This window comes from Capricornis sumatraensis, chromosome 1, assembly GCF_032405125.1.
Source record: "Capricornis sumatraensis isolate serow.1 chromosome 1, serow.2, whole genome shotgun sequence".
NCBI lineage: Eukaryota > Metazoa > Chordata > Mammalia > Artiodactyla > Bovidae > Capricornis > Capricornis sumatraensis.
The window spans coordinates 8,711,756-8,734,280 of record NC_091069.1 but is presented as its reverse complement, the minus strand read 5'-3'; the positions used below and the strand labels follow the sequence as shown (position 1 = coordinate 8,734,280).

The window sequence follows — 22,525 nt, the reverse complement described above, 5'->3', positions numbered from 1 at the left end:
GAAAGATATGACACTGAAAGCCTAAGGTAAAGAAGGTTTTATCTCAAAGAGGTCTGTGGGTGTGAGTTGTCTCATGGAGTGAATCCCAGTAAGTTCATAGAAGACCCCACAAAGTTAGAATTATATTGGGAAAGACACTACCACCAGTGATTAAGAGGGACAGAGACAAAATGGAAAGAGGTTCAGGACCCCCAAACTCATTTCTGCTGCCCAAGTAATACATTCTTCTCTCCTTAACGTCAAAAAATATCTCTGAAACTAAATTGATCATTAGAAAATTGCTTGATTAGTGAAGATCAACAGGCTTGTGGGAAATTTTCATCAATGCTCTGAGGAAGCCCACTTTGAAATATCCCCTTTGGCAGCACAGAAGCCTCCAAGGGCGGACTATTCAGGAAACTCCTTCCTCCATAATTCTGATCGAACTCTATTAAGCGTGCTCCTGCCCCTGAAATTACTGAAAGACGTTCCCTCTTGGGAACGTCTGATGGATACTTTGAGCGTTCCAACCCAACCTGTGACTGCCCTGTTCACAGAGGGGGCCCTCACTTCCTTTAATTCCCCGCCCTAAACTCTACGTTGGACTCACGAAGACCAGTGAAGGTGGCTGGGGTTGGGCCCTGAGCTGAAGGACTAGCTGAGCCGCAGTCCTGGGCACGTCAAATCATTGAGGAGAAACCAGGCGCTCAGCGACGATGCGTATCAGCGCCTGCGCTAAAAGCACCGCTCCCGGAGCCTTAGCGGCCAAGTTGCTTCCTATCGAAGACGCCCGGGTTATTCGATTCGGTGGATGGACCTCTGCGTGGCACGTACAACAAAGCGTGACGGGAAACACATTCTCGGAGCAGAAACAGCCGGAAGCCTGGCTAGGAAATACGGTCCACCAAGAAAATACGGTCCACGAAGGTGTGTGGGTCACAGCCTCCTACCGAGAGCTACAAAAAGCCATCGGTCTGCAACAGAGCGCAGCGATTTCTGGGAGATGGAGTCCCGTGCGCAAGGAGGCATGTGCGCGTGTCCGGAAGTGACGCTTTTAAGGCGCGCCCCTCTTTGGCGCAGAGGCGGGCCTGCGACCGCATTTTCTGAGCTTCGGGCGGTAGCCGTGTCCTGGAGCCTTTTCACGTAGAGGGCAGCGGGCTTTTTCAAGTGGTGTTCCACTAGAGACCGAGTCGGCAATTGTGTCACGGGCTCCCCAGCCGGGGCCCGGCTGTGGCTGTGGAGACAATGAAAGACCCACCGGACAGGACGGACCCGGCTCAGCCCCGCAGTCTCAGATTCGGCCGTTGAGGGGAGAGGCCTGCGAGAAGAGTCCAAAGCGGGGCTGCGGCCGCAGTGAAGCGACGCCGACGCTCAGAGAACTGCTGGGAGGCGGTGGCGCGAGGTGGGACACAGATGCTGGAGGAAGGAGGTGAGAAGGAGTGTTGGAGCGGTTCGTGGCTTCCAGCCTGCGCGCCAGTACTGCTGTGTGACCCGGTTCCGAACTCAGCGGTTATCCTTTCCACAAGTAGTTGGGGACGGTCCTTTTTTGAATAATTATGGTGTCAAAAAAAATTGAAGAGCTCAGTCCTGAATCATCTCTGAGTATCCTGTTCCTGACTCTGATTTGCTGACGTACCTATGGCATTAAAAAGTAGAAGTGGGCCCTGGAAAGGAAAATGAGACGTGCTCAGGGCCTGCTCTATTGCTTCTGATCTTCCAGCCTTCTTGAAGCAACCAGGGATACTCATAATGGGAGCCTGTTGGCTTCCCGTGATACTGAGGGTTGGGTTCAGCCCAGTTGGATTGTGAAATCTTGGCGAAACCTGGGAATTTAGAATCAGAAGGCTAGGATTCCTGTTTAAGCCGGGGGGTACCAGCCAGGTCTCTTGACCTGTGTTTCTTCATTGAGGAAAAGGTAAAATGACGTTAACTACCTCGTTCACCTCTAAGAACTGTAAGCATCAAATAAGATGATGCTTTTGAAAGCACCTTGAATGCTTTACAGAACAGAACAAATGTGTATGTAATAGTAACCACTGAGGCATTGCCGTCCTCCGCTAGACCAGGAATCGGTCTGTCACTCCTCAAGTGCAATTTCACATCCAGCATTTCACGTCGTCTTCCCTCAGAAACCCAGGAACACAAGCAGGATGGTTATCCTCCTCCTCATAGTACCAAAGGTGAAAATACGTACAGTGGATAGGTACAGCTCAGTAACATGAAGCCTGTACTAAGACCAGTGTTCAGACGTGTTTACTTTTTTTAGAGTTGTTCCCGAAGACTACACTACCACTCTTTTTTCTTTAATTGAGATATAATTTGCATGCTATAATACTAAATTTGAAAGATTACAGTTCAGTGGCTTTTATTATATTCACAAAGTTAGGCAACCATCGCGACTATTTAATTCCAGAACATTTTCATCATCTCACACTACTCCACAGTCTCCTTTCCTCCTAGTCCCTGGGCAACTATTCATCGTTCCGTCCCTATGGATTTGCCTGTTCTGGACGTTTCATGAAAGGAGAATCATACAGTATATGTGTCTGGGGTCTTTCCCTTAGTATGTTTCAAGGTTCATCCATGTCGTAACATGAAGTGTACTTCCTTTTTATGGCCAAATAATATTCCATTACATGGATTATACCATGTTTTGTTTATCTGTGCCTCAGGTGATGAACATCTGAGTAGTTTCCAGTTTGCGCTATTATGAATAATGTTATAAACATGCATGCAAACCTTTTCTTTTGGTCATATTGTCATTTTGCTAGGGTTTATGCTTAAAGGAGGAATTACTGTGTAACTGTGGTAACTCTGTTTAACTTTCTGAGGAACTATGAGACTGTCTTCCACAGTGGCAGCAGCATTTTACATTTCCAGTGGCAGTGTATGAGAATTTCAGTTTCTGTACGTCCTCACCAGGCTTTCCTGGTGGCTCTGGTAAAGAATCCCCTGCCAATGCAGGAGACACGGATTTGAGCCCTAGTTCAGAAGATCCCTTGGAGAAGGAAATAGCAACCCACTGCTGGGAAATCCCATGGACAGAGGAGCCTGGCGGGCTCAGAGTTAGACACGACTTAGCGACTGAGCACATAGGCATTCACACATCCTCATCAGTGCTTTATTTTAATGCGTCTTTTTTATTTTAGCTATCTTAGTGTTAGTCGCTCAGTCGTTCCCGACTCTTTGCGACCCCATAGACTGCAGCCCTCTGTCCATGAGATTTTCCAGGCAAGGATGCTGGAGTGGGTTGCTATTTCCTTCTCCAAGGGATCTTCCCAACCCAGGAATCGAATGTGAAGTGGTATCTTACAGTGGTTTGATATGTATTTCTCCAGTAACTAAAGATTTGAGCATCTTTTCATATACTTACCAGCTTTTTGTATCTTATTTAAATATCTACTCAAATCCATTGCTCATTTTTAAGTTGGGTTATTTGTCCTTCTTTGTTGAGTTTTTAATATGGAGAATTCTGTATATATTTTGGATATTAGACCCTTAGAAGTTGTATGATTTGCAGGTCTTTTCATTTTGATAGTGTCCTTTAAAGCACAAAGTTTTTTATTTTTATGAACTCCCACTTAATTTTTTTTCCTTGTACTTTTGACATCATGCCTAATGAACCTATTGCCTAATCAAAGGTTATAAAGATTTATATTTTCTTCTAAAAGTTTTAGCTCTTACATTTAAGTCTAATCCATTTTGGGTTCGTTTTTATAGATGATGTGGGGTAGGAGTCCAGCTTCATTCTTTCACATGTAGATATTTAGGTGTCCCAGCTCTATTTTGTTAAAAAGAAATTTAATTTCTTGGCCCTCTTGTTGAAAATAAGTTGTCCAGAAATGTATGGATTTATTTCTGGACTGTCAGTTCTTCTCCACTGATCTGTCTATCCATTACCAGTACCACCCTACTTTAATTACTGTTGCTTTGTAGAAAGTTTTGATATTGTGAATATGAGTCTTCCACCTTTTGTTCTTTTTCCAGATTGATGATTCTATGTCCCATGCATTTCCATATGAATTTTAGGAGCAGCTCCTAAAGTTTTATTTAACAAAACAGCTGGGATTTTAATAGGACTGCATTGACTCCAAATTAATTTAGTGAATATTTTTGCAATCTCAGGATTATTGTCTTTCAGTCCATGAACATGGATGGCTTTTCATTTATTTAAATCTTCTATAGTTTCCTTTAAGAATATTTGGTAGTTTTCACAACTGACAAAGGATTAATTTCCAAAATATACAAGCAGCTAATATAACTCAATACCAGAAAAACAAACAACCCAATCAAAAAGTGGGAAAAAGACCTAAACAGACATTTCTCCAAAAAAGATGTACAAATGGCTAACAAACACATGAAAAGATGCTCAACATTGCTCATTATTAGAGAAATGCAAATCAAACCTACAATGAGATATCACCTTACACCGGTCAGAATGGCTGTCATCAAAGTCTACAAATAATAAATGCTGGAAATGGTGTGGAAAAAAGGGAACCCTCTTGCACTGTTTGTGGGAATGTAAATTGATACAGCCACTATGGAAGACGGTATGGAGATTCCTTTAAAAATTAGGAATAAAACCCCCATATGACCCAGCAATCCCACTCCTAGGTGTATACCTTGAGGGAAAAAAAAATTGAAAAAAACACATATATCCCATTGTTCATTGCTGCACAGTTTACAATAGCTAGAACATGGAAGCAGCCGAGATGTCCATCAACAGATGATGGATAAAGAAGTTCTGTTACTTACACACAGTGGAATATTACTCAGCCATAAAAAGGAATGCATTTGAGTCAGTTCTAATGAGATGGATGAACCTAGAACCTATATACAGAGTGAAGTACGTCAGAAAGAGAAAGATAAACATCATACTAACGCATATTTACAGAATCTAGAAAAATTATACTGAAGAATGTATTTACAGAGCAGCAGTGGAGAAACAGAGAATAGACCTATGGACATGGGGCGAGGGGAGATGTATGGAGAGAGTAACATAAAACTTAAATGATCATCTTTAAGATAGCTATTTTTAAAAATGGAGACTTTGCTGTGTGGCTTAGGAAACTCATAGGGTCTCTGTATCAACTTGGAGGGGTGGGATGGGAGGGAGACGGGAGGGAAGTTCAAAAGGGAGGGGATATATGTATACTTACGGCTGATTGCGTTGCAGTTTGACAGAAAACAACAAAATTGTGTAAAGCAGTTATCCTTCAATAAATAAATTAATTTTAAAAGAATTAGACAAAAGATTTTTAAAAATTTGGTAGTCTTCAGTGTAATGTCTTGCACTTCTTATATTCAGTTTATTCCTAGGTGTTTTGTTGTTTTAATGCTCTTTTAAGTTTCATTTCTAGATTGTTCATCGCTAGTTATAGAAATACAGTTGGAGAACTATTTACTCAATCCTTTGCCCATTTTTAATTGAGTATTCTTTTTATTGTTTGTTCACATTGTATCCTGCAAGCTTGCTGAACTTGTTTAGCTACGCTAGTTTTTCCTGTTGATTCTTAGGATTTTCTGTGTACAAAATCATGCCATTCACAAACAGAGTTTAAATTTTTCCTTTCCAATCTGGCTGCGGTTGATTTGTTTGTTTGCTTGACTTTGCCTAATTGCTCTGGCTAGAACTTCCAGTGTAATACTGACTAGAACTGACAAGAGCTGACATCTTTGTCTTGTTCCTCATCTTAGAGGAAAAGCATCAGTCTTTAGCTCTGGGCTTTTTGGAAATGGCTCTTAGCAAGTTAAGGAAGTCCCCTTCTGTTCCTGGTTTACTGGAGGTGTTTTATAGCGAAAGGTGTCAGATTCTCTTAAATAGCCTTTTGGCGTTCACTGAGATGATCACATGGGTTCCCCCCTCCTTTGTATTAATACAGTGTATTATAGATAGCTTTTCATGTGTTGAGCAACCTTGCATTCCTGGGGTGAATCCCACCTGGTCACTACCTCTTCTTTTGATTAAGCAAATGTCTTTAATTTGTAGAGCCACTTTCTCCAAAGAACTTAATTGATAATAGTTGTAAGCTGTATATTTACACGCCAGGCATTGTGTCAGCTGCTCTGTCTGCGTTTAAATCTTCACAGGAACTTTACAAGGGATCACATAGAAAAGTTGCTGGGAAGTGGTAGATCTGGAATGCTTGTGAGTCTTTACAGTTTAATGCCTCTCTGTGTCTGAGTGGACTGATGGAACTTCTGAGCTGGAAAAGGAAATGCGAAAATTTATACCCGATTGCAGTTCTACAAATTCAGCCCCACTGAGCCCTGGGACCTATAATATCATTTGAACACGCTCTTCAGAGTGAGAATGTGAGGCTTTCTAGTTTGGTGAGCTGTGAACTTTTTTGCCTCATTGGTTTCTTTCTCTTCCTCCAGAACCACCTTCTCCAGACCCTGCCCTTCCCCAAGAGGAGGACACAGAGGAGGAAGGAATGGCAGCCGGTCTCACAGCAGGGCCCCAAGTAAGTTGGAAATTTACTCCAAGAAGCAGTCTTTAGAAAAAAAAAAGAAACTAAGGGTGCTTTTGGTTTTTAATTACAAAAGGCACTCATGTTCTTTGTAGAAACCCTGGAAAGTGTAGACAACATACTCCCATCCCCCCGAGTCCCCCTTACTCCTACAAAGAAACAACACTTAACATTTTGATTTGTGTCCTTTTAGATACTGTTTTTGTTGCTGTTTTCCCAGAGATGATTTGTCCTGCTTTGAAACCTTTTTATTTCTACTTAGTAGAATTGGATTAATATTCCCCCATTTCATTAAGAGTAGTCTACAGAATTATTTCCAATAAACTCCATTTCATAGTCCTTCTGTGAAGGTAAGCACTGTCTTCTCCCTTTCTTTTTCTTGACTAGACTAGGAATTGGTCTGTTTTCATTTTTAGAAAGTCTGCTCTTGGATTTCCTCATCAATTTTAATCTTTATTAAAAAACTTCTGGTAGTTTTTTTTTTTTTGCTTCCACTTTCCTTAGATTTATTTTAAAATTAATATTTTTAACCTCTTGAGTTGAATCCATAATTTATTTTCTTCCTTTTTTGTTCAGATATATTGAATGTTTTTGGCTGTGGTCTTAATGTTTTTAGATATGCCAAAATTGTGGCTTTGGTTTCTTGTCTGCACATGTGGCTGGTCTGTGCCCCATGGAGGATAAAGTTTGTGTCTCTTCTCCACACAGATTATGCAGGTACAGTGTAATTGCAGGGTGTAGCACTTTACAACTCTATAAGCTCAACCTTATTAAATTACTCATTTCTTCCATACCTTTATTTTTTGGTTTATTTTGTATTAACTCTGTCAGTAACTGAGCTATTTAACATCTCTCACGGCTATCATATTTTAAACTTCTCCTTGTATTTCCTACAGTTTTTCCCTTATGAATTATATATTTGTTACTTGGTTCATAACTCTTATATCTTCATAGTAGATTTTACTCTCTTGATTTCAATAAAAAGACCCCCATGTTTTTAAATATTTCATTGTTTTTAAAAATGACCCTCTGTCCCATTTAAAGCATTTCTCAGTGTGAAGATGTATTGGAAGGACAGGTAAAATTAGAAATCAGGAGATTAGTTAAGATTTGGGAAATGCTACTGGCTTAAAACAAGGCAGTGGCAGGGGCATGGACAGAAATGCGTGAATTCTCATGCTATTGCAGAGGAAGAACAAACATGCATTTGACTTGGGGGGAACTGCAGGGAACGGGAAGATAACATCCAGGTGTCTGACATGGCCAACAAGGTACATGAAGGTACCATTTCCTAAGCTGATAATAGATAAAGATGTCCTCGCCTCCATGCCTGTGCTCACGATGCCTCCCCTGCCTTGGATAGCCTTTTCTTTCTCCATCTGAGGAACCTGCTCCTTCAAGGCCAGCTTGGTGGTTGCCTTCTCTCTCTGCGGTCTTCCCTGAGTGTCTTCCTCCTACCCTCCAACTAGGATTCCTCTTCCATTATCCTAGGAACTAGAATATCCCTCTCTTTCACACATTGTTACAGGTGGTTGCAAACCTGCCTGGCTCTCCTGCTTACTGTAAGATGTCTGAGTTCATGGGAATATTTATTCAACGTTCTGCAGACATTCATCATTCACATTCTTTGCTGATTTGCAGCTGATTCCTTGCCGCATAAACTCACGCATTCTAATTTTGTTTTCTCTTGTGTTGGTACCTTTAATTCCCAAGCACCTGTTAGTTTCTGCCCAATTACTGCTCATGGATATACATATATTTCTTACTATTTATATATAAAGTCTATAAGAATTATACACATGTGAAGACAGAGAGACTGTTATTTATTTTCATGCATCAGTGTCCAGTATAGCGTTAGGCATATAGGAAGTGATCAGTGGTACTTTTCTGGATCTACCCCAAGTCCTTTCAGAGACCTTTAGTAGGTTCACTAAGCACCACACCCAGAGCCGCCAGCCTCCCTCCCTCCTCACATTCTAAGGGCTCTGGGCAAGAAGGACTGTGCTTGTTGTTTCAGGGATCCACACCTTTCAGCAGTGTGACTGTAGATTTTACCCACGGGGGATGGAGGCAGTTGGCCCCTGCTCCGAGGGACAGGTTCGAGGAAGGGATGCCAGAAAAGTCCAGAAACCTGGTCTTACTGGGTAAGGAAACCATTCAAAATTCAGGATCTGTTCAGTTCTGAAAATCTGTGGTACTTCGCAGCCTTGAGTGAGCCTGAGTGGCTCTAATGCACCAGAGGGACAGTGTTTATTCCTCCTCGTTCACTAATGAACGGTCTCTGCATTCTGGGTTGGGAAAGAGGCAGTTTCATTTTGTTCCCCCTCGAGGCCGTACCTCCACATTTTCCTACTTCCCAGGAGGGGTCCTGCATAGTCAGTAAGTTCCCATCTTCCTAAGTAACTTGTTTTATGGGCTTGCTTAGCTCTCTGACTTGACCCCTCCATGAGGCTGTTTCTTTATCTCTTTTCAGAAATGCTGTAAAGACTTGAGCACCATCATCTGTCTTATTTACTGCTGTGTCCCCTAGTGCCCAGCACCAAGTCAGTGCTCAGCATATTTATTGAGTGAATGAAATGAATGATCTGCTCCCCCTCCCCCAGTTCTGGGTAGCTATTTATACTTAGGGCAGATCTCTTAAGTCCACTTCTTTTCCCCTTTAAATAGGACTTCCAGTTTCCCAACCTGGTATGAACTCCCAGTTGGAACAAAGGGAAGGTTCATGGATGCTCGAGAGAGATGGCCTAAGGAACACCTGTCCAGGTGAGTGAGCAAGGCAGAGTCTCAGGAGCAAAAGCCCCTTTGAAAACATTTGAATATTTTAACAAGGGAGGTAGGTATTGCTATCTCACTTTTATAGATGAGGAAAATAAAGCTGAGAGAGGCTGACTCACTGGTTCAGAGCCTCCCAGCTAGAAAGTGGCCAGGCTGGGTTTGAAGCAACACCAGTCAGACTCCGAAGGCCTCTGTTGCATACCATCGCCTCAGTCTCCCCAAGCTGGGAGGTATGTGGAAGCACAGGTGGTGGTGCTGCCCCCAGGAAATGAGAGTCCTCTTCGCTGGCCCCGCTCATTCCCTGCTTCAGGGTCACCTCACTGAGGATCTCAGGTGCCCACCTTTACCCATCCTTCACCTGTGACACCTGCTGCTGCTCCCCTATCTGACGGAGTCTTTATTGAATTCTGCACCCCATCTTCATGGCCATGCTGGAATTTTCTAAAGAACTGACGCTAAGAAACTCAGGGAAAACAAAAGCACAGGAAACCATAGTTTCTATGTATGTTTAGGTCTTACTGCTCATCTAAGGCTGCTCACTCCACCCTCACCTTCATATTTCAGTCCTTGCAGGTAAATGACCTCTGGCAGGGCCTGTGGTCAGGCCCAGCTGTGGCAGGGCAGCTACTTTTGATATTTTGAAACTTAAAGCATCAGAGGTACAAATGAACTTAACAGCTTTAAGGTGACAAAATTTTAAATTTTTCTAAAAATGCAGCCTAATGCTTTCATATCTGATTATCGTTGCTCTTAGTCAATGAAAACAAAACAAAGCCTCTGGCTTATTTTCCACAGGGTTTATCTGCACTCTCTTCTTGCCATTTTAGCCTCTCTCTAAGCAGCCTGTCACATGTCACCTCAGTCCATGTTGTAACTGCAGGTGCCATTCACACTTGCTGAAATACTTCCCTTCACAGGGAGCCTGGCTCCCCTGCTGCTTCCTTCCCCCTCGCCACACCCCTTCCCAGCTCACCATCCTTGTTAGGCAGGACCTTTTCCCTTGAGTCCCGAGACCCTGTGTAGAACTTCAGAGATGGAATGCAGGGTTTTGTGGCAGTAACTGCATTTTCCTGGGAAAAGGTTTCTTCAGTCTCAGAGGGGTTCAAGAGCCTAAAAAGGTTACTGAAGAAGATTCAGATCACCAAATTATGAGAAACAAAAGTTGGGAAAAGATGTTACTATGAAAAATCTGTGCCCTAAGGTATTAGTGTAGAGTATTAGTGTGGAAGCAACTTTGGATATGGACCCATGAAAGATACACCAGGAGCTGGCTTGCTGCATACCAAGTACCTGGATTCAGAGTAAATCACTAAATTTTGATTATCTGTTTCTATATCTCAAAAATGTGGATAGCAAAACCTGTCTTACTTGACAACACTAATACATATGAAAAAGGTGTTGACAGTGTAGGACTGTATTAATTCTGTGATAAGTGAGGTAATTGGAGGAGTTTTAAATCCGGCTGTTAGAGTAACTAAAACACTGCCCCGGGGTGTTCTACCTCTGCTCTGAGGCCCCACAGAGCACCTGGGCATCGCTGAGCCTCACGGGCGGGTTCAGGGTTCCCTGTTATTCCACCCCACCCTTCCACAGTAACAGACAGACCCAGGGCTTGGATGTGTCTTTGCCTCACTCCTTGGTCCATGCCTGGGGTTGTTTTATTAATAGCTACTGGAGGTGCAATAGAGGAGAAGATTGAGTCCCTGCTTATAGAGTTGCAAGGAACGTAAATAAAATGAGTAAACAAAGTAACTGGTAGAATATTGAATAGTGGTGAGTACTGTAAGAATGGGAATACCAGTGAAGGCTATTCTGCTGCTGTTGCCAAGTCGCTTCAGTCGTGTCCAACTCTGTGCGACCCCGTAGACGGCAGCCCACCAGGCTCCCCCATCCCTGGGATTCTCCAGGCAAGAACACTGGAGTGGGTTGCCATTTCCTTCTCCAAGAAGGCTATTCTAGATTAGATGAATAGAAAAGACCACTTTGAGGAGGTGACATTGGAGCTGAGATCTGAAGGAAGAGAATGAGCCAGCTGTTTGAGTGTCTGGATAAGGAACATCCTGGGCCACACCATGTGTTGAAGCTCTGAGTGGAAATTAGTTTAACTTGTGTTAGGATCAGAAGACCCTAGGACTCAGTGAACAAGAGAGAGTGCTGGGCAGGGCAGCAGATCATATAAGACTCAGAGGCCATGGAAGACGTTCAGGTTTTATCCAAGTAGGAAGATAGGAAGCCACTGAAGGTGTTGAGCACAAAAAGGATAATATTTGATTTGTGTTTGAGAAGATAACCTGTGGAGACTAGACTTTCAGGGTTAAAGACCAGAAGCAGGGAGATCAGTTAGGACATAACAGTAAGAGGGTGGTGGTGGGTCAGGACAAAGATTCAGGGCATACTTGGTGTTACAGCCAACAGGACTCACCAGGGATTAGATATGAGAGACAAGGCATTAACGGTGACCCTGGTCGGAGCAGCTGGGTGAATGGAAAGGCTAAGTCACCGACTAGAAAGGGAAAATCATCACTTCTATTTTTGGGTATATTCAGTTTGAGATATTATTAGAGTGTCTTATACAGGAGCCCGGAGAAGGCAATGGCACTCCACTCCAGTATTCTTGCCTAGAAAATCCCATGGATGGAGGTGCCTGGAAGGCTGCAGTCCACGCTAAGCATCGGACATGACTGAGCGACTTCTCTTTCACTTTTCACGTTCATGCATTGGAGAAGGAAATGGCAACCCACTCCAGTGTTCTTGCCTGGAGAATCCCAGGGACGGGGGAGCCTGGTGGGCTGCCGTCTGTGGGGTCGCACAGAGTTGGATACGACTGAAGTGACTTAGCAGCAGCATACAGGAGCCAGCACTCGGGGGAGGTGAGCTGAGGCAAGACAGTTCATGAACATCACATGGTCTTTTTTTTTTGTCTCTGTAGCCGAGCATGAGTATCTTAGTTCCCCAACCAGGGATCAAACCTGTGCCCCCTGCAATGGAAACACAGAATCCTAACCTGTCCTAACCTCCTTTCTCCTACTGTTTCTTCTATTACCATTTTTCTTCTTTCCATCTTTGACTCAGATAAGACAGTCAGTTTTTGAGAGCTGTCAGTCATCTAAGGCCTAATACCAAGTGACATAGAGATACCTTCAACCCGAAACAGGGACTTCTGTGCTCTTGGTAGACTGGGCTTCAAATGCATATGCAACTTACAGGGAAAACTACTTAATGGGAAACATTTACAAGACAAAGGTTCAAGATAATAACAAGCAGTCATAGAACACTTGCTGTTCTGGGTCATTTGTGTTTTAGCTCATTTAGTTCTCTTAATTCTGTAAGAGAACTACATTCACAGATAATAAATCCAGGGTATACTAATTTGCCCAAAGTCGTATCAATAGTAGGAGGTAGGGCCAAGATTTGAACCCAGGCAGCCTGGGTCAAGGTTCTCTATAGAAATTCAAATAAAGGGCACCTGAAACTAACCCGTTTTCCTAAATAAGGTAGAAACAGGAAGAACTATTTCAGGAAAATTGACCCTTGAGAAAAGAAGCTCCGTTGCCCTCCCTAAAACTCCACTCTCCTTAGCTATAAGCCTCTATGGAGACAGACAGAGATGTCTGGGACCAGAGGGTTCAATTAGTTTTAACACTTGCCAAATATTATGTTAACTCACACTTTAAAGTTTTCTCTTAAAATGAATGTGGTCCCAAAGAGGAATAATCAATAACTTATTATAAAAATAATACTGTCATTGGAGGACATTAGAAATATACATAAGCATTGAAGAAGATAAAAATTACCCCTGCCTAACCCCACAACCCAAAGACAACACAGCTTACCTTCACATTATATAGTTTGCCAGGGTTTTTTCAATAAATACCTTTCTACAAAAGGAATTACAGTGCACAGATTACACACATGACTTAACTGCTAAATAGTGTCTCTTGATTGGCTATACTATGGTCATTCCTTGTTATTAAACATTTAGGTATCTGCTTTTCATTTGACAAATAATGTAGTGTTGAGAACAAATGATGTCAGTGCAGCTCTACATAATTTCTTATTAGTTCCTCAGGATAGATTCTTAGAAGTGGAATTCTGATGTCAGCATTTTAGACTCTGGACAGGTGCAGCCAGATTGCTCTCCAGAAAGCTCATCCCTGTTTATGCAGCCTCACAGTATGTGACATCCCACCTGCTACACCCTTACCAGCCCTCTAGGATTAACCCTTTTTTTGAAATCTTGCTGATTTGATAAGGTGAAAATGTTCATCCTGCTGGCATCAGTCATAAGCTTTTTAAAGTGAAAAGCTTCCAAACCTGCTAAGTAGGTTGCCCTAAACCATGCTGAGAATTGTGAGTAAGAAGACAGCTCAGGACAACCCCAGGACTTGGCAAAAGCACAGGAGAGGTGTGTGTCTGAGGCAGGCTCAGGATCCACTGCTGCTGTTTAGAAAAGGGAGCAGAGGGTGCTCATGTCTCTGAAAAGTTTTCTGGTCACACAGTTTAGAACAGAAGCATCCTGGGGCTTCCCTGGTGACTCAGATGGTAGAGAATCTGCCTGGAAAACAGGCAGCCCAAGTTCAATCCCTGGGTCGGGAAGATTCCTTGAAGAAGGAAATGGTAACCCACTCCAGTATTCTTTCCTGGAGAATCCCATGGACAGAGGAGCCTGGCGGGCTACAGTCCATGGGGTCACAAAGAGTCGGACTAAGCAACTAACACTTACATACACATCCTGGGTGAAGCAGGGAACCAGTCCGCAAACAGGCTTAGCCCAGCTCCTTCAGTCTTCATATTGCAGTATCTTCTACCACCCAAAGAATTTTAAAAATTACTTTTCTAAATTTTCTTCAGATTGGAAGATTATATCTGAATCACCACCTGAGCAAGACATTTCTGAAGAATCATTCCAAGATCCAAGTGCAGAGATGCCTTCTGGGGTGTCAGAGCACAGGAAGAGTGAACTGGGGAAAAGCCTCAATCTGAGACCAGTCCTTTCTCCACAACAGAGAGTTCCTACAGAAGTGAGATCCCATAAATGTGACACGCACACAGAGAGCTTTGGGAATAACGCAGGTACAGTTAAACCTCACAGAGCGAAGCCGTACACGTGTAACGAATGTGGCAAGGCCTTCAGTTATTGTTCTTCCCTTTCTCAGCATCAGAAGAGCCATACTGGGGAGAAGCCATACGAGTGCAATGAATGCGGGAAGGCCTTCAGCCAGAGTTCATCTCTTATTCAGCACCAGAGGATTCACACCGGAGAGAAACCTTATAAATGCAGTCAATGTGGGAGAGCCTTCAGCCAAAACGCAAACCTCACAAAACACCAGCGAACTCATACTGGAGAAAAGCCCTACAAATGTACCGAGTGTGAGAAAGCCTTCAGTGACTGTTCAGCCCTTGTTCAGCACCAGAGAATCCACACTGGAGAGAAGCCTTATGAGTGTAGCGACTGTGGGAAGGCATTCCGCCACAGTGCAAATCTTACCAACCACCAGCGGACTCACACAGGGGAGAAGCCCTACAAGTGCAGAGAATGTGGGAAGGCCTTCAGCTACTGTGCGGCATTTATTCAGCACCAGAGAATCCATACAGGGGAGAAGCCCTACAAATGTAACGCATGTGGGAAGGCCTTCAGCCAGAGTGCAAACCTCACAAACCACCAGAGGACTCACACTGGAGAGAAACCCTACACGTGTAGTGAGTGCGGGAAAGCATTCAGCCAAAGTACAAACCTTATAATCCACCAGAAGACTCACACTGGAGAGAAACCTTATCAATGTAATGACTGCGGGAAATTCTTCAGTGAGAGCTCCGCCCTTATTCGGCATCACATAATTCACACAGGAGAAAAGCCCTACGAGTGCAATGAGTGTGGGAAGGCATTTAACCAGAGCTCATCCCTTAGTCAGCATCAGCGAATTCACACTGGTGTGAAACCCTATGAATGTAGAGAGTGTGGGAAGGCCTTCAGGTGTAGTTCAGCTTTTATTAGACATCAGAGACTCCATGCTGGAGAGTAACTGGGAACACAACTGAAGTGGATGGGGACCTGACCAGTAATTTGAAGGCATCTGGGGACATCTGATGTAAAGGCTTAGCCCAGAGCCACATGCAAAAGCACCTTTTAATAGTCGCTATTTTACACCTTGCGTGTGGTGCTCCTTTATCAACGCTTGGTAAGCATAGACTGCCCAGCTCCAATTACACTGGTTTCAAGATTTACCTTTAACTCAGAAACATTGGTTTATAAAGAATGAGTCAAGGACTTGGTTTGTACTTAAAAGGGCAGGTGTCTTGCAGTGGTCTGTTGTAGTCATCTCTGCTTAAACCAAGAACAGTGGCTGGGAACAAGTACTCCCCATAACAGGGCCACTAAGGTATCAGATTTGGGGGAGTGGAGTCAAGTGAGGATGAGGATCCCAGGGCCAGTTGTTGCTGGAATGGGGATGGAAGAGACTCCCTGATGCTGCACACAGCCTGCACTTTCTGAGCTGTTCAAGGGAACTGGCAAGTATTTACTGTCAAGAAAAGCACAATTGAGGGTGCACCCTCAGCAAGGTGCCTGCCTTTAAATGGAATCCCTGCGGAGGGAGGGCTTCCCTGGTGGCTCAGCTGGCAAAGAATCCCCTACAGTGCAGACCAGGGTTCCATCCCTGGGTTGGGAAGACCCCTTGGAGAAATGGCTACCCAGTACAGAAAATAAAAGTTATCTTCTTCCACCTGGAATGAGATAGCCACAGCATGTTACAGACCTAAGGCTATTAACTATAATATATAGTTATAATATGTATAGTTAACAATGGTCGTATTAACTATGACTTTCACTTTAGAGGGAGGGCTAACAAGACTGGGGCCATCTGACAGCAGCCTTACTTTCCTGGTTCAAAGGAAAGTGGGTCATTTTTCCTTTTCCCGCCTTCCTGACAGCCCGGTTATCTTGGATCAAGCTCTTTAGCCTGTTGGCCTGCTTCTTTGTCCTTTACACCAGCAGTGTAGATCCTAGCTGCTATAGGCTGCTTCCCTGGTGTTTTTTGATAAGGATGCTTGATTCCCCGTTAGTGGTCTACTGTGAGATGGTTGTCACCCCAGGCCTCCAGCTTTGATTCCTTGATGACTTTGCCCCATGTCCTGGAACCTTTCATCACTTCAGAGATCTCAGATAGTCCTTTCCACTAAACGAAGTTTTCCACACCCTCTTGGAAACCTAAGCTTCCCTGGTGGCTCAGACAGTAAAGCATCTGCCTGCAATGCTGGAGACCCAGGTTCAAACCCTGGGTCAGGAAGATCCCCTGGGGAAGGAAATGGCAACCCGCTCCAGTATTCTTGCATGCGGCGATCCTATGGACAGGAGCCTGGCAGGCTACAGTCCATGGGGCTGCAGCGAGTCTGAGCGCACACACAAAGCGCAAAAATGGGAGAGGAAAGCAACTAGAAATGAAGATCACAGGGCTGTCATTCCTCCCCAGAAAGCCCCTTCCAGGTTGGTATTTCAAGCTTTTGTCTCAGCACCTATGTGTTTGATGTTCATTTGTTGCATATCAAATCAAGTGAGTGAGGAGCTCTAGATAGAAAATCAGATAGTAGCCTGCACCAAGCTCCTCTGCCCATGGAATTTTCAAGGCAAGAGTACTGGAGTGGGTTGCCATTTCCTTCTGCAGGGAATGTTCCCAACCCAGGGATGGAGACTTTAACCTCGCTTTTACATCAACTTGAGATCAATCAAGGACCATAAACATCAGGTTCTTTGGTTGTCCCATCAGTAATTCTGAGCCCCAGCTGTGTGCTGGGATGGACAGCAAAGCCCTGGGCCTGCAACCCACCGAGTAAACTGGTTTGAGAAGAGCTGCTCCTACACATATTCTCTAGTATGTTCAACTCCCAAGTTTCCTTTCTGCCCAACAGTATTTTCATGAGGTCAGAATGCTGTTGTCCAGACTGTGGCTTCATCTGTCACCTTGGCCCCAATGACCACAATTTGACCAAAGGCTAGGCTACCCCCTCAAGGAAGAAGCTACATCAGAAAGTCCACTGGTTGTCAAATAATCCTTTATTTTTCTTTTTCCTTTGCAGTTCTTAACTCTGTAGGGGGGGAAAAAGAAACCTCTCAGTAAACAGGACAAAAAACTTTATCCCCCACTATTGAGCATTTCTAGAACTTTCTACAGTATCTCAAAAGATACATTAGCTCCGCCCCCAGTCTTCACCTTAATTTTAACCATATCAGTGCAGAAGTGACTTACAGCGGGGCACTCCACTGCGCCACTGTTGATATCATCTATGATGTCATGAGGGTGGCGGCCATCAACATTGCAGCCCACAGACTGGGCAGTCCCCAGGATCTCTTTAATGGTTCCTGTCATTAAGAAAAGGTGGAGTCAGAGGGGAAGTCAGTCCCTTGCAATTCTCAGATAGCAGAGGGAATACAGGTGAGAGGAATAAGGAGTAACTATTTTATGGATTACGAGAATAATTATTACTGCTCCCCTAATCCAAAACTCAGCACTCAGTATTATTTAAAATCTCCAAGTGCAAAACTGGCCACAGATCCCATTATACCCAGACTCAAACCGAAAGACACTCCCAATTCCAGGTCTTACAGAGTTAAAAAAGCCCCTTCTAATTGGGAAAAGGCCACTAAAGGAACACATCTCAAGTTACAGCTAAGGTGGCCCCAAACTGTTCTACTCTTACCAGAAAGCTCTCTAGCTAGAGACCGATGCCGCATCTGCCGGGCAATGTTGACGATCTCATCAAAAGTGATGTTTCCACTGTGCTTAACTGCAGAAAAGAGAAAAGAGCAAAAGCTTTGTTACCACCTGAGGCCAGGGCAAACCACAGTCTATCTTCTCTCATCCATTTCTAGCCTGTTCCCATGCTTTCGGCACAGAGTCATCCACATGAAGAACAACCCTGTTTCCTAAGCTGGGGTTATTTTTAGCTCACCACTGGATTGCACCAGCCAACAGAAAACTGGTCAGGTGCAGTGGCGGGTGGCTAGACACAAAATCAAGTTTTGCTAACCTTACATGGAAGGGACTGTTTTGAAGAGAAAAAAGTGACAGGTTGGTTAAAGCTGTCCATATGTCACCTAGCTAGGAAGCTGCCCTTCCCCAATTATTACTGGTTATGTTTCTTCACCCTGTTTGACAGTTCCCTCCTGTATGTTCTGAGGGGATCTGTTCCACACCAGTGATTGGGCAGAGCCACAGGGCACTTGTTGGCAGTGCCTGGCTCTGTAACAGCTTAACAAACACCTGTGCCATCCCTGTTTCCTTAAAGGGAGCAAGTACAGCTGTCTGTTACATTGGACACACCACCACCCACAAATTACCAGGGGAAAAAACCACTCACTGTTTTTCTGCTTCTTTCTGTCCCTTGGTGGTTCCTTGAGGGCTTTGATGATCAGGGCAGAAGCAGAAGGTACCACCTCAATCTGCAGAAGAGATGCTCCATGTGAATGAGCCCTATGCTACCCTCTAGCAAGAACCGATAATACCGTACACTTTGGCTCTCAGGACCACGGGCCGGACACTGCTGACCAAATGTACATTCAAGCTAATCTTCACAACCAGAAACACAGCCTACCCTTCCCCAGCAAATGCTGATTTGCTCAGTGTCTCCAAAGTGAGAAGAGTTAATATTTAAACCATGCTCTTAAAACAACCCTCCCCACAAATAAAACTGCTTTTAGCACCTGCCTCCCAGGTATCCCCACCTCTGCCTTCCCTCAAACCAAGTACCTGGGCTTGTCTGTTCTGAATGGTCAGTTTCACTGTAATCCTCAGACCCTTCCAATCACCAGTTGCCTTGGCAATGTCATCACCGACCTTTTTTGGAGACTGTAGAAATACAAGGTATATAATCACACTGTGCCCTAACCGAAACCGATCTTAAAATCTGCCCAGTCCCTCTCACTTGGTGGCACACAAGAAAGCTTTCTGAAACACGTTTAACTGTGCCTACCTAATCAAGGTATGGCTATCACCATAATTAAATTGGAAAAATGAGGCTACGGATTTAGTTTATCCAAGGCTGTAACCTTGAGGTTTAAGGCCACAATGGGGCCATGTCCCTTACCTACCCTTTCCTAGAGATCTACGTGGTATCTTTTACATTTGGATCACCAGGGGATCTTTAAAGATACCATGTTCCTGGTGTCTGACCAATCCTAGTCAACCTATGGGGATGTGGTCTGGGCATCTGCACTTTATAATTCCCTGAAGAGAATTATATAAAGGAGATTAAGCAATGAAAAACTGAAGCTTTTGAACTGTGCTGTTGGAGAAGACTCTTATTAAAAGAGTCCCTTGGGACTGCAAGGAGCGCCAACCAGTCCATCCTAAAGGAAATCAGTCCTGAATATTCATTGGAAGGACTGATGCTGAAGCCAAAACCCCAATCCTCTGGCCACCTGATGCAAAGAACTGACTCATTTGAAAAGACCCTGTTTCTGGGAATGATTGAAGGCAGGAGAAGGGGACGACAGAGGATGAGATGGGTGGATGGCATCACCGACTCAACGGACATGTTTGAGTAAGCTCCAGGAGTTGGTGATGGACAGGGAGGCCTGGAGTACTGCAGTCACGGGGTCGCAAAGAGTCAGACATGACTGAGCGACTGAACTGAACAGGAGAGGTGTCCAGTGAGCGCTAGCTGAGCTAAGGGACAACAAAGAGTAAGGCGGCCACTGCTTAAGCAAAACCATGATGGGATAACTTTTCAGACAGGAGACCACTGCCCAAAAAATAAAGACCTAATTATATTCAAGAAAAAAAAACGAATTAGGTCCAACCCTTCGTGTGTTAGTCACTCAGTCATGTCAGACTCTCTGCAACCCCATAGACTGTAGTCCACCTGGGATTTTCCTGGCAAGAATACTGGAGTGGGTTGCCATTTCCTTCTCCAGGACAGTAGGTAAAGCCAACCATATGAATCAGTACATTGAAAGCAGAGTTAATACTAGTTACTGTAAAGCAGCTGCCCACAATACAGGAGACCCGGGTTCGATCCCTTGGTGGGGAAGATCCTGTATAGAAATGGTAACCCATTCCAGTATTCTTGCCTGGAAAGTCCCATGAACAGAGAAGCCTGGTAAGCTACAGTCCATGGGGTCGCAAAGAGTCAGACAGGACTGAGCGACTTCACTGTAACGTTCACAAAGGTCTTCATTTCACACCCCATTCAATCCTCCAGCAGCCATATGGCTATTTCCCTAAGAAGTAGACCAAGCAGACAAGTTTTCACTCTTGACTTCAAAAACCTCCTCTATCCCATCCCTCATGGACCCTCAGAGCAGCAACTAAGACACACGAAAACTACAAGTTCAAGTAGCAGAATCCACCTTTATATACAACCTTTCTGCGGCAGCTGGTGCCAGTTCAGTGGCTCGGAGGCCTAGCAGGGGATGACAATCTGTCCCTGTCAACGGCACCTCAGGGCCAATCGTGTCTGCGCAGGCTGGAGTCTTACTTAGTAAGTGGCCCCCTTCCAACGGGGATGACTTACCAGACCCAGAGGGCCGATCTTGGGGGCCAGGGCAGACGTGGCACCGACTTCCCCACCGGTACACCTCAAGTACACTGGAAGAAAGAAAGAATTAGTGCCTCCGCAGAAGGGGTTGCCCAAATCACAGCCTCCCCTCCGCAGTCCTCCTGGCGGGCCTGGCCGCACCACCGTTTGCCTCTTCTGGGAAAAATGCCAAGAGCGGGGAGCAAGGCAACACACCCCTCCAGCCAAGGCGAGAACCGCTCCAAGCGCCACGTGGGACGGCGGCCTTGGGTTCGGCCACCGCTGCCGAGGCCCACACCGCATCGGTTTGGGGGCAGTCCCGCCGCCGGCCAACCCAGCCTAGGGAGAAGCGCCCGGAGACAAACCTTACCCTAAGGCGTGCGGGCTGCGAAGCCGCCACAGGTCCGAGGCCCATTAAGAATAAGAGAGTCGGCCACGACCGCACAGCGCCCTGAACGCAGCACCAGAGGGCAGCCCCCTAGGAGGCAGCGGCCTTGAGGCCCGACGTGGGAAAGGCCATCGCGGCAGGGGCCGCGGGCCGGACGGAATACGGGGAGGGATGCCGCATCCCGAAGCCCCGGCCACATCTAAAGCACGCACCGACTTTGATCTCGTTGGGGTCGAACTTAGGCGGCATGGTGGAGGCGGCTGGTGTCGGATGAACCCGGATTCGGGACGACCGAAGACAGTTGCACCTTTGCCTCCTCCGAGCCGAAAGGCCGGAAGGTGGGACTTTTGCGCCGGATATAGACTCGAAAGCGCGACTGTCGCGAGAACTGCCGTCTCCGCCCAACCTTCCAGCGACGCCCTTGCCGCCATATTGCTTGTGGGCAGGCACCTGAGGCTAGCGGCTGGAGAACCCGGCACCGCGGTGAGCTGTGGCTAGGGGGTCTGAAGGGGGGTTCGGGGCAGTTGTCCCTGAGAAGGCAGACAACAGAGGACTGCTCCCGAGATCCCAGGCCCCGCTGTTCCCCATTCTCCCTTATCCTGAGGGTCACCCCATAGTCCCAGTCACCCAATCCCAGAGCCCCGCCCCTCTCCTAAGGTCCGCGTCGCATTCCGAGACCTCTCGGCCACAGCGATCTCGGACCACCTTCTAACTCCTTCGTGATGTATGCATTTTAGCTATTAGAACAGTTTTGTTAAGAGTCTAAATCCGGTCCAACTCTTAACTCTTTTAAGATTCTGCGGTCTTCAGTCTCAGACTTCGTCATCCTGGTCTGCATGACTTTCTGAGATTCTGAATTTCGATCCCCAGTTCCTTCGTTTGGAGGAGACCAGACTCTGCTCCGCAGGGGACGTGCAGTGCCCAGTGGCCTGCCACCCCACGTCCATGACCAAGCCCTGCGAGTGATCGGCCTGCCTTCAGGTCCACCCGAGGGAACAACCATCGGGGACCTGTTTATCTGCACAGAAAGGTTGGGCACTGCACACTCCAGGCTGGGGAGGATGGGTGTGGCTCTTCCTATCTAGGCTGGACGTCAGGGAGGGGATAGATGAGGAAGGGACATCAGGGAGCAGATAGGGAGCTGATCTAGGAGGGATGGAAGAGAGGTGGCCATTGGGGAGGAAGCGAAGGAAGGTTAGTCATTGGGGAGCAGAAGGATAAGAGCTGGTCATTAAGGAGAGATGGGGGAGGGCTGGTCTTAAATTATTCCCCATCCCTGCAGACAGGTGGGGTGACAAGAGGGGCCTGAGCCAGCTCTGCAGGCTAGGCCAGCTCCCCAGACAGCCCACACCTCTGTCGGCAGAGACCTGTGATCTCTGCCCCTCCCCTGAGGAGGAGG

The 22,525-nt window shown here is 45.6% G+C and overlaps 2 protein-coding genes and 1 non-coding gene across 3 annotated transcripts; 1 reads left to right on the top strand and 2 right to left on the bottom strand.

Moving 5' to 3' along the window:
• The first annotated feature begins 1,147 nt into the window (after positions 1–1,147).
• On the top strand, positions 1,148–15,905 carry ZNF79 (zinc finger protein 79). Its single transcript, XM_068986547.1, has 5 exons — positions 1,148–1,408; positions 6,361–6,446; positions 8,470–8,596; positions 9,120–9,215; positions 14,079–15,905. Exons 1-5 carry the CDS (start codon positions 1,393–1,395, stop codon positions 15,248–15,250), a joined length of 1,497 nt encoding a protein of 498 aa, XP_068842648.1. The 5' UTR covers positions 1,148–1,392; the 3' UTR covers positions 15,251–15,905.
• A 1,359-nt stretch (positions 15,906–17,264) lies between these two features.
• On the bottom strand, positions 17,265–21,462 carry RPL12 (ribosomal protein L12). Its single transcript, XM_068986559.1, has 7 exons — positions 21,339–21,462; positions 20,736–20,809; positions 18,971–19,069; positions 18,582–18,663; positions 17,922–18,008; positions 17,471–17,583; positions 17,265–17,309 (listed from the first exon to the last, which is right to left on the bottom strand). Exons 1-7 carry the CDS (start codon positions 21,373–21,375, stop codon positions 17,304–17,306), a joined length of 498 nt encoding a protein of 165 aa, XP_068842660.1. The 5' UTR covers positions 21,376–21,462; the 3' UTR covers positions 17,265–17,303.
• Positions 18,093–18,221, bottom strand: LOC138093867 (small nucleolar RNA SNORA65). Its single transcript, XR_011146165.1, has one exon. It is a non-coding gene; the product is annotated as a small nucleolar RNA SNORA65 (small nucleolar RNA).
• Positions 21,463–22,525: the final 1,063 nt, after the last annotated feature.